General features: G+C 36.5%; 1 protein-coding gene across 8 annotated transcripts in view; it reads left to right on the top strand.

The window, feature by feature from the left end:
- LOC108750598 (muscle M-line assembly protein unc-89) overlaps positions 1-19,502 on the top strand; it is a 51,151-nt gene that overhangs the window by 2,074 nt on the left and 29,575 nt on the right. For 4 of the 8 annotated variants that reach the window (XM_018490131.1, XM_018490130.1, XM_018490133.1 and 1 more), the window contains exons 1-8: positions 6,534-11,138; positions 11,514-11,623; positions 12,848-13,003; positions 14,783-14,905; positions 15,054-15,224; positions 16,469-16,550; positions 16,854-16,949; positions 19,124-19,216. In XM_018490131.1, coding sequence (XP_018345633.1) covers positions 6,534-11,138; positions 11,514-11,623; positions 12,848-13,003; positions 14,783-14,905; positions 15,054-15,224; positions 16,469-16,550; positions 16,854-16,949; positions 19,124-19,216 — 5,436 coding nt within the window. Of the gene's footprint in view, positions 1-1,423; positions 1,509-1,773; positions 1,860-6,514; positions 11,139-11,513; positions 11,624-12,847; positions 13,004-14,782; positions 14,906-15,053; positions 15,225-16,468; positions 16,551-16,853; positions 16,950-19,123; positions 19,217-19,502 lie in introns of those variants that run through there. The other 4 variants (XM_018490136.1, XM_018490129.1, XM_018490134.1 and 1 more) reach the window with 4 other exon arrangements.

Raw genomic sequence — 19,502 nt, forward strand, 5'->3', positions numbered from 1 at the left:
AGACAAATTTATAAATTTATTTATTGTTATCTGGGGATGTGAATTTATCTTTTATTTTTTAATTAAATTACTAATAGGAGTAACCATGTACATTACTAATCTTTGATCACGTATTTGAGACGTATTTGACCTGTATTTGAGAAAAAGTTTTCTTTCTAATGGTAGCTCCGGGGCCATGTGTTTAGACCACGTGAGCTGCTATATCGTTCATTAACACAAGGCCAGTATATTTTCATTTCAGCGAAAGAGATTTTTCATCTAGAAAAATCGTGGATTAGCGAATGATATTTTTATTGCATTCAATGATTGCAATATCGTAATAATAATTACAAAGCTATAAATTATTTTTATATTAATTTGACAAAATTTTATTATTGCAATTTTATTATTTAATTAATGCAGAAATTAAGGACGATGCAGAGCATATATTTCGAAATTTGAAAATTAAAATTACATTCAAATTATAATCTGACGCACGCGTTGCAGTTTCCCCAAAGATGAATCATCTCGCGCATCAATCCCGCGATTCAGTGTGGCACTTCGGTGATGCGAAAATCGAATAGCGGAAGTGACCCGATTAACGGAGAAACAAATGAAAATGCGGCCAACACCGCGACGAGCCGACGGAGTCAGCCAATCGCGACGAACAGCTACGACTGTCCGCGTGTCGGAAATAGATCTCGGATCTCTCAAACCAAAGGTTGATCCACTAAGATGCTTACTTTAATCATTCGTGCATTACGCACAACTTATCGTCTTGGCTCTGGCCATTAGGTAATGAATTATAGCACTCGACGGCAAAATCAAGGACTGTCGTAAAAGCCGCGATTTTCCGCGCCACAGGAAAGAGAGGAATCTTCCCCGCCACCCTCGTCTTAAATATACATACATGCTCCATTTTTAAAACTAATATTCTTTATTTCTCCATATTGTATTGCAATTTAGTTAAGTTATATCGTCAGAGTTATAGTTCTTTTTCTATGATTTTTATTTTACCTGTAAATCAATCTATAGTTGGCATCTATAGTTGGCATAGGTTTCATTACATTCTTCATTTTGAATACAGATTTGAACAGTTATTAGACATTGCGATTGATGATAACTTTGTAAGATTTCCGTGGATAAATCTGCTGTGTTTTCTTGATTCTTTGATGTAGATAAGTTACCTACTGCTCGAAAGAGAGACTTCAAGAACTTGCAAGCTTTCTTGAAATTTATTTGGAAAACATTAAACGATGTGTTTAATGATGATATCGCAATGATATATTAGCATTTATGTAGACGTATAAAAAAATAAAATTTGTTTATATAAAAAATTTATTATAATAAATATAAATTATTATTTTGAAATAATTATTGAGATAATAAGATAATTTAGATAAAGCTCTTAAATTGTATTAGCCTTTATTTACGTCTGTTTCAGAATAATGATGTAACATTGAATGATTGAACATACATAATAATGGCATTTAATTCGCGAATGAGTACTACATCCAAAAGAAAAAAAGGTAAGTAATATTTGTTATACTTTATAAAAATCTTGTAAAAAAATACTTTCTCCTTTGCTTAAATTATTACAATTATGTCGTGTAAGCAAATTTAAATACATTTATGTTGTTTGCATAATAATAAATCGAATATATGTTATGCATGAAAAATGTTGGAAATTTAGAATTGCGCTATTTAAATTTTATGATTTATGATAAAGATATTTATCAGTATATAAATACTGATATTTTTCTATATGTAGTGTTTGTTGCATTGTTTGTGCAGAATTTTCGTTGGAGTCTCGTACCATCACTAGTGGAACGACAATTCAACGAGGGGTAACTAAAGAAGTCGTACATTTAGCAAGCAGAGTGAGTATAATATTGATCATGAAAAAGAACGCCGCTCCCATTTTTTTCAATTGCACTTTATTATCTATATCTTCTATATTTAAAATAAAACAGCCATATATACGTTTTAATTTATGAAAAGAAAGAAAAAAAGGCCATAGATTATAAGTAATGATTACAGCTCAAAGAAATAACAAATGTTTAGATCAGCTTAAATTAATTAATATAAAACAATAAAAACACATCGATATTTAGACTGTGTTTCAAAATTCAGTGTCAGCTCTAAAAATTTGTAGTTTATGTTACGTGCGCTCTATAGATTTGTAGTATTGGTAGTGAATATTTTGGAACACAGTCTTAGTTATAGATGGTAGAAAACGCTTTATGTAATATGTTATGTGTTCGATATATCTGGAACTGAAACAAATGACATTTATTCATAGAACAGAAATAAGTATGTAAAGGAGGCAATGCTCCGTCTATTCATATTTCATACTATATGTCTATGCATTTATGTATTACAGTGAGTGATGCTACATTTGATGGACTATCTTGATTTTTAAACATGCAAATACCGTACAAATCTTTAAATAATTGTCCAAAAGCAAAGACAATTACGTCTCTATGGCCGGTATTCATTGTCAGTTCTTATTTTAAGACGATTTTAAGTAATGTCTTAAGATGCTAATCCTCTAATTGGCTTATGACATCTTAAGACTGTGCTTAAGACAGCCTCAAATATAAGAATCAACTATGAATACCGACCTATATTAGCGCTCCAATATTATTGCTATTGATATATGCATATTAAAGCTATATTTTTATGCTATATACATAGGAAATAAAGATGTAAGAAATAAAGATATAAAAAATTGTTATAATCTGTATTATTATCGAACGTATTTTATGCAGACAGATTTTGGAACATATGCTTTATTAAATTATTAAAAAAATTATATTATATGAATATTATATGAAGATATATTCTCTCTCTCTCTCTCTCTCTCTCTCTCTCTCTCTCTCTCTCTCTTCTTCTCTTATAGAGTTTCTCGACTATGTGAGTCTCATTTAGCGAATGAGATTGACATGTCCTTGACAACATCTTTTTTGACACACTGCGTCGGTCTGTAGAAAAAATCTCGGAATCATTGTGATTGAGAGGAGACCAGGCGGGTACATGACAGAAGTAGATGGAATATCTGATTCGCTGCCAAAAGCTGTAGTCTACACATTGCCATTTCGAGCTCTCCCGCGATACGTGTGTGTGTCTTTCGTCTTCACGCGTTGTCTTTCCCTTTTTTCCCGTCACCTTTCGCTCGGCTTTCTTTTTATTAAAATCGTTCTCTTTCGCGCGATGCATACAAGGGATGCATTATGTCGGCGCGTTTCAAGTTTCTCGAAGCAATGCTTCGCGATGTTGCACCGAAATATGTGCCTAACCCTATTAGGCTCGGTTTAGTTAATCGTGCAACTTCTTAGTGTTGTAATATATATATAGAATTATTATCATCTCGTTATATATTTTATTATTGATTATATAAGGTAAAAATAGAATTTATTTTAATTCATTGTTTGTCTTTTTACACTCCTTATCCCATTAAGCTTTTTGTAATACGTATATACAACAGCTTTTGTATAATATGTATATACAATAATTATTAGTATTAATATCTTAGCACACGTTTTACTCTATCATCATGACACTGATAAAACATTTCTGGAAATGGAGAGTGAGGCAAACTGGGGACAAAGCCCGAGAAATTTACACGGTTTACGTTTACACGCGAGGTACTTGCCCGGCAGTGGTTGGTTTTTATTCCCGGTTTATTTTTGATCGCGTCGTGCAATTTTAACAACGGCCAGATGCGTTTATCGGTCGTCAGTGAATTATACGAGCGATCGCGAATTCCGCACAATATGCACACGTCTGGCGCCTCGTCATCATCCAAAGGAATCTTCCGGATTTTGAGAAAAAACAGTTGAGAATATAGAAGAATTATAAAGAATAATTTATGTGGTTAATGTGATCTTTGTAATCAACTAAGTACTTCGTCAAATTCTGCAATCGATACTTCATTTCTGTAATCAATTTCTTATTTTAATATTGTTGACAGAAGTTATAACAACTGTTGTACTTATTTAAATTTTATGCAGATAAATCCATTTTATTTCTTTGAAATTAAATTTAACGTTTCACTGATGATTTATGCGCTTGTTTATTGTGATGAAATAATATATAAATTAGAACGCTTTCATAATTATAAATCAATATTGACCTTGCATTGTTTATCATGGTTCGCTCAACTTCTTCCCTGAGAAAGCTAACAGTTGTCGTAAATCATTGCCAACGACCGCGGAACAAAACGTTAAAGTAACTTCGGTTTGTCTATTAAGTCACGCTTGGAAAACTGCTCGCTCGACCATAAAAATATGCGAGTATGTTCTGAATGCTCGCGCGTGATTTTTCCTTCGTCTGCCAGTGGACTGGCACCATATCAAATAGATGTTTAAGTTTAAACGGCATCGCTCATTCTCATCGTTTTTCATTGTAAAGCTTTATTTCTCACACCTACTCCGCTTGACATTGCCAACAAAGCGCCTCAGAGCAAATCGCCTTTTACACTTTTTAAACTAACATTTGCGATTTATTGCCGGAACTTGCGCCCAGCATTGTTTAAAACGGAACTCCACTCAGTGCATCATTATTATCAAGAAAATTACCAAGTAATTCTTAAAATTTACACTAAAATTCATGATGAAAACATAGGAAATTTTAATTTACATAGAGAAAAATACAAAAAAAATATTCTTTGAGTAATCAATAATACAGTATAATTATATAAACAACATTATAACAACAATATAATTATATAAACATCAAGATTATTAATTTCAATCGTATAATTCTAATAAAATATATTCTATTCAAATTGTCATGCAGTTTCAAAACCGAATCTGTGGTTACCAAATCCGTGGCTTTCAGAACGCGAGAAACTTCCACGTGCAAACTCCCGTGCGCCGAAAATCCGGTGTCGGCTATGCACGACTTCACGGAGATCCGGGTCCGTGTACTCTGTTCTAAAGATGTATTGGAGAAGTGTAAGAAGGGTAAGCTATTTCTGGTCGTGGGAGCTGAGAGAGAGAGACTCGCTGTGCAAACGGCTCTTAGCCACTTCGTACGCAGAGAGTAGTCTCGCTTTCGCCGCGTATCGCCGATATACACCTTTCGGGAGGACTGCATCTCGCGAGAAGCCGAACGATGTGATCGGTGTAATGAGAGTGAAGATGTTTTGCTTAGTGATCGGCATGAACGAGAATCTATACGGGCTATGAAATAAAAAATTGCAGTATAAAAATAATGGAGAACGCGTTCATCCGATTACACTGCAACGAGAAACGAATGACATCAAATATGTATAATAGACGAGAATGAATATTTTCATGTAGGACGAAACGATAAGAAGCAAAATAATTTTTTATATTTCTAGCAAGGAAACAGGGTAGAATAAAATTATTTCAACAATCAGTGTTTAGAGGAAAGAAATTTTGCTTTACAAGATTAAATATTATTGGGAAATTCAAAAAATTTCTGTGCGAATATTGAAAATTAATGATTATTAATAGTTTCATTTTTAAGTTTGCATTTTCTAAATTATTTTTGAAGAACTATTATTAAATTATCTGCATAAAAGTGCATATGCGAAATTAATAAGTGGACTAATAAAGAAGTTAAGGTTGCGATTCGTGACATGAAATGATGCATAGAAATTTTTTTTTTTTTTGTTAGAATTATAAATATGAAAAGTAAACTGTGAAATGCTCAATGTTATGTCAATGTACAGGTGACGCGTACGAGGTATTAAGCAATCGAAAGTAAAATGTCAAATGGTTAAATGCCCGTTCTAAGAAAAGAGAGAATAAATAATATTGAGCAAATGTTAACTCAAGTAGTAAGACAAATTTCTTGTTAAACAAAAATTTTAAATGGATGTTAAAACTTTTCAACTTTGGATCAATTATAAAGATTTATATCGAGAAGCATCGACAAGTGATACGCTTTGATTTAAATTATATTTTATTCAAAAAAGGGAAGGAAATCATGTGCAAGAAATTGTATTCAGAATCTAGACATATGTAGATAAATTGAAAACGAAATTCAACAGATATCGCGGCGGAGGTGAGACGGTGATGCGTGAAAATGATCGAGGGCGCAAAGTCGCGATTCCCATCGTGTGGATGCCAAGTTTCGAGCTGATGTCCATTTATCTACATCACCGGCAAAACGATTTCGTTGACGTGTGGGCGTAAATGTGATAGGACATTCATTTCTGAAGAAAGAATCGGTATATAAATCGATTGGTTAAAACGCGAGCTTCTATAGCGCGCTCTTAAGACCAATTCGATTCGCACGATTTGTGAATTCGTCGCGAGTTCAAGTTCAAGACGAATCTAAATTACTCGAAATCTCGAAAGTTTAACATATAATTTTTCATTCTAACCGCTTTTAAAATCGCAGAGTATATCTGTAATCTCAAGTCATCAATCAGAGTACTATTAATAAGCCACCAAGAAGGACACGATTAAGAGAAGAATAATTTAAAATCAAGAATGATAAAATCAAGTAATCGTTAGCAAAATTATAAAGTATTATTAATGTTTTCATTAAATATCAAATAATTATCTCGGGAGAAGACAATGTCCTTCTGCAGGATTACAGGTAAAAGTCGGGGTCTCCCTAGACCAAACTACTTTCCGCTTTTACCACCTATAAGTCCAGCGGACGCGAAGCGATTCTGCCGCATCACTGGCAAATCCTACGGCTTGCCAACTCATCATTACATTCCGGTGCTGTTGGGCGCGCATCCTCATGACAAGTCAAAATGTAAGATCACGAACGCGTCGGGTCTCGGCGCGCATCATTACACTGCCGGTTTGATTGTCGGCGAAAAGAAAAGACACGTGATGCTCAAGGACTATCGCTACGTCTTCCCGATTTTGGAGGGCGAGGGTGAGCAGCAACGTGCACTAAGAGAGCTTCTAAACACGAAACAAACTCCAATTGAAGAAGCAGAGAAGTTTGTGTACACGGTGGAAGAACGAAGATGCAGCCTTGTATTTCCAGCGAAGTTGGAAGCCGCCGTTAGGGACGGAGACGTCAAAGATGTAATGCTCTCGAGAGATTGTGATACCGTTTTGTTAAGATTGAAGCAAGGCAAAAATGTGTCTGTGGATTTTAAGAACTTAGTGGATTTTGAAAATCTTTATGACGGCATGGGACCACGAGAAGAGGTGCTGAAGGAACGAGAAAAGCTGGAAGTGGAAGCTAGAAAACGAAAAAGGAAGAAACAGACTGTACTGAATTATGCAAAGAAATTTTTTGAGGAGAAAGAGAGAGCAGCCGATGAGGAAGAGCTCCAACGTACCAAGCAACTTAAATTACGAAGCATCAAAGAAGAGATCAAAGAAGAAATGGCAGAAAACTGGAAGCACGTAAATATAGAACAAGCGAAACTGATGTCTTTTGATGTCGTGAATATGTCGAGTGCCTTTAAGGACCCAATAAAACCCGTTTCCAACATATTAGATTGGAATTCATTGCAGAACGATTCGAAGAAACCAACTGGTGTGCCAATAATCGAAAAAGTACCAATACCTATAATGGCTGAGCCACAAATTATAGATCAAGAACCAATCTTATACACCAGTCCTATACCTGAGTTTGTAGGTGGTTTTGAAGCGATCGCAATCGTAAAACCGCTAACACCTTTAATTGCAAAGCCGGACATTACATTGCAGAGTGCGATTCAAAATATTCCACAGGATGATCTTGAAGGGAGCGCGAACGTGACGGAGAAGTTTTTGCAAGCTGGAGAACAGGCATTAGAATGTTTACCTAAGATAGAGGAAATACCTGAACTAGTGCGAAATCTGTCCACTGGCAAGAAGCTCACGATGCATAACGTTAAAGGTCTCAAGCTGGACATCAAATCGGCGGAAAGATTTGTCGCTGGTCAAACGGTACATACACCTTCCGGTACTATTTTCGTGCCTGGTCAAACCTTGCAGACACCTCAAGGTCCCACCTTCATTCCAGGATTGACTCTTAATACGCCTGATGGTCCTCTTTTGGTCCCTGGACAGATAGTGACTGTGAATGAGTCGGAGGGAGCAAGGACGTCAGTGTTCGTCACTGGACAGACCTTAACGACAGAGCGAGGCGAGCGTTTCGTGCAAGGACAGACATTCCACACAAGCGAGGGAAGCAAGTTTGTTGAAGGTCAGACCGTTCTGACGGAGGAGGGTCCAAAATTTGTAGCTGGTCAAGTAGTAGCAAATGGTACCTTCGTCGCCGGTCAAACCGTGGTTACTCCGGATGGAGTACGTTTTATGGTGGGCCAGACCGTTACGGATTATCGTGGCGAGTCAGTCTTTGTGCCGGGACAGAATGTGCAGATCGATGGCAGACACGAATTTGTACCTGGTCAATGCGTTGAATCACCAAACAGCGGACCCAAGTTTGTTCCTGGACAGACATTGCTAACAGCTGAAGGTTCACAATTTGTTCCAGGTCAATACGTGACTACAAAATTGGGCGAGAAACATTTTGTTCCTGGTATTGCTAGAGAAACAGAAGATATCTCAACATTTGTGCCGGGAATGACGCTGGATACCCCGAAAGGTCAGAAATTTGTTGAAGGGCAAGTGTTAAAGACTCCGGAAGGTGTGGTATTCTGTCCAGGACGAACCATTATCACCGAGAAAGGCTTCGAATTTATCGCAGCGAGAAAGTTCGATGAAGTAATTTTCCAAGACGCCGGTCCTGTCGGTATACCTGTAAATTCAAAGACTGCGAGTGCAGTATTAACTTTTCAGCAGCGTGAAGTCTTCGGTCACATGGTGCAGACAGAGAAGGGTATCGAGTTCTTTCCGGAGAACGCGAAAAATCTGCCGGAAGGCAGGAAAATCGTCCCCGGACAGTTGGTTACCGGTGACAAGGACGGGCCACGTTTTGTACCGGGTGTCATGACAGAGGATGGTTTCTTACCAGGTCAGATAGTTACAACAGAGAAGGGCGAGGAATTCGTGCCTGGTCAAGTAATCGATACTAGCAGTGGACCAAAATTCGTACCTGGTCAGATAGTGGAGACCCGAACCGGTCCCAAGTTCGTGCCCGGTCAAACGGTAGATACGTCGGATGGACCACGTTTCGTGCCAGGTCAGATCGTCGATACCAAAGTAGGACCGACGTTCATTCCCGGTCAGGTAATCTACACCGAGGAAGAGGGATCTAGATTCGTACCGGGACAAGTGGTCGACACGCCGGATGGGCCCAGATTTGTACCTGGTCGCGTGGTGGAGGCAGGCGAAATGGGTGTGACTTTCATACCGGGTCAAATCGTGCAGACGGAAGAAGGGCCTTGTTTCGTCGCCCCTGATCTCATTGATACGCCTGAGGGTGAGCTGGAGTTTTCTGTACAGGGGTTCGAGGTTACTCCCGAGGAGCTGCGACTGCTGCGCCCGCAGCATCTACATTACAATCCACGCTTTCGCCATCGCGGTGAGACCAGCATAGACTCTAAGATGTTACACGAACTATCTGAGGCGGGATTATCCGTGGGACGAAAAGTTGCGACAAGTCTACCGACAGTGGACGTGGATGTGGATCCGAAGGCGATGGCTTTAGAGCAGGCTCTCGCCGTGGCGACAAAATTAGGTCTGCAAGGTGGTACGGCGGTGAAGTTGGCGCAAGTTATGTCGACAATTGCGCAATTAGCGAAAAATATTGTTCTGCAGCAGCAACGAAATTCAGACGCTGAAAATATAATAACGTTAACAAACGGTAATCGATCGCCTGTTATTGAAACTGAAGGAATAAGAACAAACAATGAGAATAACGTCGAATCACTGCAGGGTATAATAAGAGCAGCGATTGCAGCAACTGCCCTGATGATATCGGATGATCAACAAATAACATTAGATAATAGCAATTTTCAAGACTTCGTCTATTCTTCCATTAGTGAATCATTTAACATTCTATTGCGTCAAAACGATCAAGACATCGATCGATCGGTAGATGAAATTCTAAAAATTCTCTTAATTTCGCAAAATCGCAGTTCTCTTTGCCAAAGTATACTGTCAGAATTGTTGAACACCAAGAAAAACAAAGTAAACATTCTCAAATCGACCGTGAGTCCACGTCAGCCGTTGCGGAGAGATGTTGTACTCGACAAGCTATCGCTGGTTCTCGAAGAGGAACACAATACGGATTTAATTGGACCGGCCTTTCGAACCGTTTCGAAGAACGATCCAGAGCTAGTGTCACTTGTTCTGAAAAATGTATCGCGACACGTGGCGGACGTGGCGACTGAGAAGGAAGCTGCGGAGACGGTTCATAGGGCGATCGTCCAGGCGGTCCGAGAATCGAGCAAAATTCGCGTAACAGAGCTATTGAATGCCGAGGGACCGGACGTTCGCGAGATGCTGCTTCAAGCTGTAGGTTTAGCACGAGCTCTAGGGATGCCTGACACGGCGAACAGCTTGCTGTCAGTGATCAGCGATGAAAAATCTACCCAGGCTCTGGCAAACGACCGGGTAACCATGGACGTATTGAAGAGGCTAGCAATCATGAGGAAACTCGCAGAAGAACGGCCACCTTTTATGAATGCTCTCGGACAGCTATGTAGTGATCCCGAATTGGCTAAAACGGATCCACGATTACGAACTCTCGTAAGAGAGAGTGCCGCGCTGATGATAGTAGCTGAAGAGACTCCTTTGATGTCCTCAGCCGATGTTCCAACTGCGTTGCTACGCGCTGACAACAGCTTGGCAATGGAAGAATTCTTATTGAGAAGAAGTCATAAGCGGTCGGCTATTTTCATGATTTTGAAACAGGGTATGCAAGCAGTCGTACCTAGAGAGGCTTCCAGATCGGTGTTAACCGGCGAAGTCGCCTATACTGTCCTTGATGAAGATGGTATACATCATTTCGAACCGTTGCACGTATTTTCGGCGCTCAGGCTGAATCGTCCAGCCGCTCATCGGTTCTCCATGTATTGTTGCCCGGTAGCAAAGGAAGTGGATGTTGAAATCGGCGAGATGATGTCAACCTTTACCGGTACAACATCGATTGCGAGTAGTCTGGATGGCTCTGCCAATGGTAGTTCCAATAAGCAAGAAAGTAATGGTACTGCAACTCTATCAAAATCTGAACAATCGAATGCTTTTTATTCAGTCAGCAGGGAGAACACGCCAAGTCTGAAGAGATTGAACGGTGCTCGGCAATGGTGCAGCTTTGAGCGGGTAAAGTATAATATTAGGAAGATGGGAACGGAAGTATGTGATGAACATTTTCTATCGAAGAGCCAATATATTTAATATTTTATATTTCAAGTTAACTATAAATTATTTAATCAAGAAAGAGTGATTCGCGTTAGGTCTAGTTTCGCGAGTGATATAATTTTTCAGATTTTCATCTCTTGTTAATTTCTTTCAACGCTGAATGGTTCCAAAATCTGTCTCTATCTTTCAACCAAAACCATAGTTTTATAATTCAATTGCGTTTTACAATTTATAAAAAAAGATGCATCATTCCTATTTTTATTTCAAGGTGCAAGGTTGAAAAAAAAGTCCGATACAGTTTTTTATTCTATTTGTGTCGTCGTATTTTTGTTACAGGGATCTTCGGAAAATTATGTCATTGTGAAGGACTATATAGCGGACACCGATGGATTTACCGTGAATGTTGGTGACATCGTCGAGGCCGTCGATCATGACGGTTCGGCAAAGTAAGTAATTTTTAGTTCAAGGATACAATTTAAAAAGAGAAAAGAAAAGATAGCTTCTCGATGGATTTTGTCATCGCGCTGATTTTCGTATCGTGCGCGTACACGTGGGTGGCAACCGTTTCGTGGTAGATAAAATTCACCACTCGATCTAAAGATAGTCTGCGCGACTCATCGTTCACACGCGCGTCTCATTCGTCGACATGCTTGCGATAACGATTGTCCAGGTTGTTTATCACCGATACCCGAGATCTCGGCGTACATGCGGAAGTGATAACCGAGTGATCAAATTAAACGGGCGCATTTATGGCCAACAGGTGCATCTCGTCTATTAACGCTGACACTGGTCTTCTCGCGAGAGCGAGCGCAGATAATATCGGAGAATTTGAAGGCAGCTCCTGTTTGTACGCGTATTAACCGCGGCCGCAATTATATACTTTCACGTCCATCGCTGAACCCCGTGGCTTCTCCGTGTGATCGTAAGAAAATCGGGGAGCTTCGGTCAAGCTAATCCGGATGTCGAACCATAAGACGAGGATCATTGCCCTGCGAATATAAGACACGCTTGGGTTTCTGCTTGCACACCCGCCCGCGGTGTTCTATTTTTATACTGTACGGTGGTTTTATTGGCGTTTGGCATGACTCGTCTGACATATCATGCGAAATTTGTAAATCGACCGATGGAAAATACGCGCGAAATTTATAGTCGCATAAAAATCTCGCGATAGTGATTTCGATTAGGTAAGAAAATTGTGTGTTTATGCGCTCGCTACAACAGGTGAATAATCCTCGAATAGTCAAAGATAAAAATCTTGAAATTGTTGTTAAATCACATGGGACTTCTGAAATAAAGTAATATAACGATGAAAGAACCGTACTGTGAAATCTACGTCTTGCTATTACACGTCGTAAAATTAGCACAGCACATGGCTTTCAACTATATCCGCAAAATTAACAAGACGAAACGGCATGTTGCGAAATATAATCCGCAAATGGCATCCTCATCCTACTACAATGCTTGTGAAACATCCGCTTTAATCGCTTTGCACGTTAAAGACTTACTCATTGTTATGCGGTTAATTCCGATAACAAATAGATAATTTGTTCTATAAAAATGTTATATAATAGATATATAACATAACATCAAGAGATACAAATCTCTTTCCTATAAACTCCTCGTCGCACAAGTGGACGAGATCCTATAGCGGATGCTTCGCGTTGTTGTAGGAAAGCGAGAATCGATCCCGATCTGGAGGTCGAAGTTGGCGATATCTTGGACAATTCGGCTGCCAAACACAAGCTTTCGATTCGGCCACGTCGAAATCATGCAGATCCGCGTGCTCGAAGCAGTCCGAATGTCGACTCAGATACAAGCCTTCAAAGGTAAAGCGCGTTGAGACTGGGACAATAATATTCATTTAGATTTCCACCTTGAAAATCATCTGATAACGTGACGATTAGAAATACGTTCCGCATCGGCTAATTTTATCGCCGAAAGCGTAAATTAGCTCTTCGATGTGTAATATTTTACCCTAATCTCATAACAAAGTCTAAAGTAACCGACTCAGAATAGAATAATGAAGGCTGCAATATTAAATTTTGACTCATCAAGAACACCGCACTACGTGACCATCAGCTTCCTGTGTTATAAGATAACGACGCCATTAAAATGCTGTCAATCCTTTTAATATTGTATGCCGTAAACAATGATAATTCAAGAAATATGTATAAATTTTTAATAAGCTAACGCAGATTAGTTTTATAAGTTTAAAATGACAAATAATTTAATGAAGGTATTATAAAAAGTTTAACTCTACAAAATCTCAATTATGAATTAATATATCAAAATAAGCTGTACTAATTGTAACGAATATTCTTATAGATAAATGTCACAAAAACTATTATATTCTGACTAAAAATGTAAAATGATAAATTATCATAACATTGAATATTCAAATATTACTAAATTAAATATTTATAATAAATGATTCGATACATTCCTTTGTTGTTACGTTGTCACATTTAACGGAACAGTCATTCAAATTCCTGCAGCATGTGCACGTTTTGTGACTGTTTAAATACGAGACAAAAGCAATCCGTTCATGCAGCTGTATTGAGAGCAAATTTGGATTTGCACGGTTCCAAAATAAATTTAACAACGCTGAATTACGACGCTAATGAAGATTAAGCATTTATAAACGTCCTGCGCAATAATATCTCGAGCGATCATATCTTTGCGCGATTGGCGACAGGCCAATGTCAGTAAAATCGATAGTATAACTGATTACCTAAAAGAATCTTTAAACGTCGAAAAAGCATTGTACTAAGGAGATATTACGTAGACGTTTTGCAAAAACTCAACATACAATATTTATAATTTTAGAAAATTATGTTGTTAGACAAATGCTCGTTTCTATCAATGCAGTTTAATTTCAATTTTGGTACAACTAACTCTTCATTTTTTCTATATCTAAGAATTAAAAAAGAATGAAAAATAAATTGTCCTGAGATTAAAATTGATCTACATTGATAGAAACAGGCATAATTCGATATGCAATATTGAATTACGTTTCACTGTTAAAGTGAATTGGTGAGACTGAGATAATGCACTTTTCTATAACCATGAGAATGGAAACATTGCATGATAAAACTCTTGTAGCAATTCGAGTATGTCCGCCAGCATATTTTGCGTTCTGTGAATGGACGATGACTTCGATGGCACGATGCCTTAGTCATTCTGCATAAATATAACTGCGAGAACTCCTACGCTTTCGAATGTCTATCTATATCATCTCTGTCGATAACATCTGATCCGACTTGATCTAATTGTTAGATAATTTTATTTGACTAAAAATTATCGGCGAAAATCGAGAATAAAATTGTACAATGAATTATAATAGTCGAGAATGAAATCGTTCAATGAAGATTTCTGAAAAAATGACCTTTCGATAAGTTTTTAAATGTTAAGAATATACAATCGCGAATTATCACAAATGATTAGTACGATTAATAATTTCAAGGAGAAATTTGTTTTTATTTTTATAAAGATGCAACATTATAAAATCTCTTAAAATGTCTGCGATCTTGGAAAAATGCAAGTATTCGGTGGAAGATATTTTTTTTACAATATGCAAATGTCTAATACGACTTGTTACTTTATAGGGTATACGTTCGTACATCTGACGGAAGGCAGGGATGGTTACCTTCATCCATTTTAATGCAAACGGCGCTTAGTGAAGAGACTTCATCAATGAGTCGGCCAGAAGATTCTCATTATCGACGAGAGTATGTATTTGCTCTTATCTTTCAATTTTTAACGCATTTTTATAATTTACATATAATATACATATATATTTTTTAATCTCTTTTACAATTATATTTTAATATAATCAACAGTAAGACAAAAATATCTTAACATTTGCTTTACTTACAGAGCTGTTGTGAAAGAGTTAATCGAAACTGAGGAAGAATTCGGCAAGGATATTCAACTCGTCGTTGAACGTTATCTAAAGCCTCTCGATAATCCTGGCGTTCCGCGAGCTGTACGAGACAATAAAGAAGTTATCTTCACTAATTTGAAACAAATAGCCGATTTTCATAACACGTAGGTATTTACGGCAGCGTACACTGATAGAAAAACGCAAAAAGTTCATTACAACACTGTCACAGACGAGCATTCATAAATATAATACTTGATGATATATATTTCTGTTTTTTTTTTTATTCAATTTATCGGTGGAAATAAATAATACTATAGATGTACACGCTTAATTACTACATATAAACAATCACAAAATTTATTAGGGGATTTACTGTATTTATAAAATTATACATATTAATTACTATTATTTATTTAAATATTTTATTACGTTAATTACATAAACAAATATAAATATTTCATTTTGTTATTTACAATTGCGAACACATCGAAGAAACACATGCACACTCGAATAATCTTTTAATGCGCTAAATACAAAATAATATTGCATCAAATTATAATTTCCTCACTCAACAGTATAAATATATATAATATATCACATTTTTTGTTGTTGTGCGTAACAATTACGTTGTTAAGTGGGAAATTATAACATTGATGTAATGTTAATGTTATTTTGTATTTAGTGAATAATGTACACTGTTATTGGCTTATCAGATATATCACTAAAAATTGTTACACAAATTCTGTATTATACACAACTACATTTTGTATGCACATACAACTTTCCACACATTATTTTTTCACTTATAGCGGAATACGATGTATAAAGCGTAAGTTAAAGCGTATTTGTGTGATAGTGTGCTTCTTCGTATATGTGAACGTGACCCAAAAATTAATCTATATTTGTATCATCGCTTTTTAAGAATTTGATTATAATGTCCTCTTTAATGATATACATGATTTGATAGACGTAACAAGTCAATGTTATTATAAAAATATCACTATAAAACTGCATAAGCTTTAAAAACATACAAGTAGTTCTAATCTTATTTTAAAAAATTATCATGTTACGGTATTGATACAATATTAAGTCAATTTTGTATTCACATTACGTTACTAACTCAACTTAATTCATCAATGCTCATCGATGTTGATCTTGTTGTTTTAATCTAAGAACAAATTAAATTCTAATTTTTCCATGAGAACCCGTAAGAATTGTTTCCACCCTTTATAGATCAGTAGTAAAGTAATACTGACAACTAAAATATGCCACATTTTTGGAATTACCTTGCATTACATATCGCTCCTAAATAAAGCGTGCTCATTCTGAAGATGACACAGACTTCCATTCCGTAGCATGTTAGGCGTGGTGTGACTTTGGCATGATAATTAATTCCGGCCTTACTTAGATCGTTCGGCAGGGTGTTGATCGAGGGCGTCAAGTACTATGCGGATCAACCACGTATGCTTGGCAAAACTTTCTTAAGATTGGTAAGTGACTCATTAGTAATATTTATTATTGAAATAATTTACATTATCTCTCTAAAAAATAATTTCTGATTATTTTTATATTTATTTTCTAATTGTAATTCTTTATACAAGAGCGCAAGATAAAACAGTAAAATGTTTGTTTGGCATATGAGAATTGCATTCGTGAAAGTATAATATATATAAAGTTATAAAATAGAAGTTCCTATAAACAAATTGCCGAGGAATAAACTTGATATTATACATTACATAATCGACTCTTGAATCAAATCAAGTTAATTACAATAAGATACTATTCTATTTCAGGAGAGAGACTTTGACAAGCACGTGGCTTACTGCAGAGACGAGCCCGCTGCTCAAGAATTTCTTCAGGCAAACGACAAAGTACGCGAATACTTTGAGGCAAGTTGTATTTTATTATTATTATTATTATTATTGTAGAAATTCATTTCTTATATTAATTTGTTAATAAATTGTTGTCATTTTTAATCAAGAATTCATTAAGCTTAAATTGGCGAGAAATGCGAAATTCAGTTTCCAAATTAAATTGAATTAGCATATGTAATGAAATTAGGATTTTAAATTTGCTGATAGTAATAAATTGGCATTAATGATGTAAAAATCAAAATTAAGTGATCGCAAACAAGTATTTTATTTTTCTAAAAATACTCAAGATATATTTTCATCTAAATGCAAAATCAAATATTACTAAAAAATAATAAAATAATATAAAAAAATATAAATTAAGTATCAAATACTGTGTATGTATTTATATTAAAACATATTGCAGTATATATATTATATAAAATATGTCTTAAAAATTATTTTTTGTGGATAGTTTATTATCTATTAATAGTATCTTTTAAAAGAGCTTTTAACCTGCACTGTGTATCCTATTCTAAAACGTCATAATAAATATTCTTTTATTTGTCATTTTAATGCGTCATCCGCGTTGCAAACTTTCACTGGAAATCCATGTTTGATTGCTTCAGCGGTATGGATTGAAGAAAATGATGGTAATTATATAACACGCGGGGGATATGCGGGCGTGTGTCCAGCCCTCAAAATAGCTGAGTTTATTCTTAACGGACGGAACATCTTTAGCTTCTCTTACCTACGACTGATAGTATTGAGATGCGTGCTATTTGGAAAAATGCGTTTTCCTCAAGATTTAAAATATGTCATAGACAATATTATATAACACGGCATATTATCCGATAATGAATATTATAGAATACATAAAATGTTATAATTGCTCGTTAAATATATTTTGTTATAAATTCATGAATATCTATTTTAAGATTTATATTTTTATAATTGCAGTTCTTCGATCTAATACAAAACTATTCTTTAAGATCATATCATCTGTCAGACTAAACATTAATTTTGTTCGAGATGCAAATTCTTTGCTAAAAGCTTATTTTAATTGAAGAAGACATTCTGAGAAGACATTTTTTCATCTGCAAATTCTTATGCGCCCTTTACAGCCACTAGAGAGTGAATAAGATGAAGTAGATTGTCGTGTAAAAAATACAAGGAGAATGGATCGTGAGATGAAGTGTATCGATGATCCGCGCAATCTTCGTGTTGTTTTCGCGCGTGGTCAGTCGTACACGAAATCGTCCGGCGTCTAAGTATAGCCGTTACCGTATTGGTCTTCCGAGTATACTACGGCGGCAGTTGCGAGCACCCGAAGATTCCTCCTCAGTATCGTGGACCACTGACCATCACACCGTCTGTGTGTGAGAATCGCGCGATCCACTGAATTTGATCAGGAGCCGGACTCCTGTACGCAGTTCATCTGCGAGCAGCCACGCGACGACCATACCTCGACGAAATATCTCGATTTCGGTAGCGAAATCTCAGGGTGTTCCCTCCTTGTTTAAGGTGCGCGTCCGATAGCAGTATGCAGTTCTGCTCTCTCCGTTCTCCAAAAGTCGCAAAGCATTGCGATGCGCTTATGCGATACGTCAATCGTGCGTCGTCGTCATCTTAACACGCTAACTCTGTAATCACGTTCTCTGCGGGGGTGACACACACTCACCTTTGCATACAAAATTCAGTCACACATCCAAAAATACATATGTTCATGCCAGATCTTCTTGGTGTCGAATTACGGTGTCGGCCAATTTCTTCATTGAGACGCGAAAACCATCTCAAACGAAATACTTCAATTTCACTTAGCGAGAATATGTGGTGATTTATCGTTTCGTTAATCTCTAATCGTGTGTTCTAATTGCAAATTATACTTCTTAAAGTAGATAGATCCGGAAATATCGACATTAGTGCATGTGCAAGAAAAGTTTAAGTTTGATAAATTTATGAAAAGACTGTAAGTAGGAAAACGTAGCCTCAGTTTGAGATCGCACAGATCTGGATAAATGCATAAAAGCAATGAAGAACAGGACTCTTAGAAATTTTGAAGACGAAAAAAAATTTAAATTTAAATTTGCTAATATAATTTTAATTTTATGCAACATATTTTATATGTAAAATTTACATAGAAATTTGTTCTAAATATCTACATACGACGTTGACAAAACTAAGAATTCGTGCCATCGTTTCGTTTCTTACAGGAGTTGAGCCAGACTCTGGGTGACGACAAGAGCATATCAGAACATTTGAAACTCCCGATACAACGTATAAACGACTACCAGCTCCTGTTAAAGGTAAAATAACGTTTTATTTTTGTTTCATTGCAAAGTTGTAATAGAAATCTCATAATCTTATTATTACGAGTATTCACAACAACTGCAGAAATATATTATGAACTTGAAAAATCAATCAAATTTGAGAAATATCTGTGAAAAAATGAATAACACAAATGTTTAATGTACACTTTTTTTTGCTGATGAAATTAAGACAATAATACCAGACAACCGAATGCACAGATATACAGCACGACCTATATTTCCGCTCGAATTTTATTGCGTCAGACGGAAATAGCACGATGCT

Source organism: Trachymyrmex septentrionalis, unplaced genomic scaffold, assembly GCF_001594115.1.
Source record: "Trachymyrmex septentrionalis isolate Tsep2-gDNA-1 unplaced genomic scaffold, Tsep1.0 scaffold37, whole genome shotgun sequence".
NCBI classification, from domain to species: domain Eukaryota; kingdom Metazoa; phylum Arthropoda; class Insecta; order Hymenoptera; family Formicidae; genus Trachymyrmex; species Trachymyrmex septentrionalis.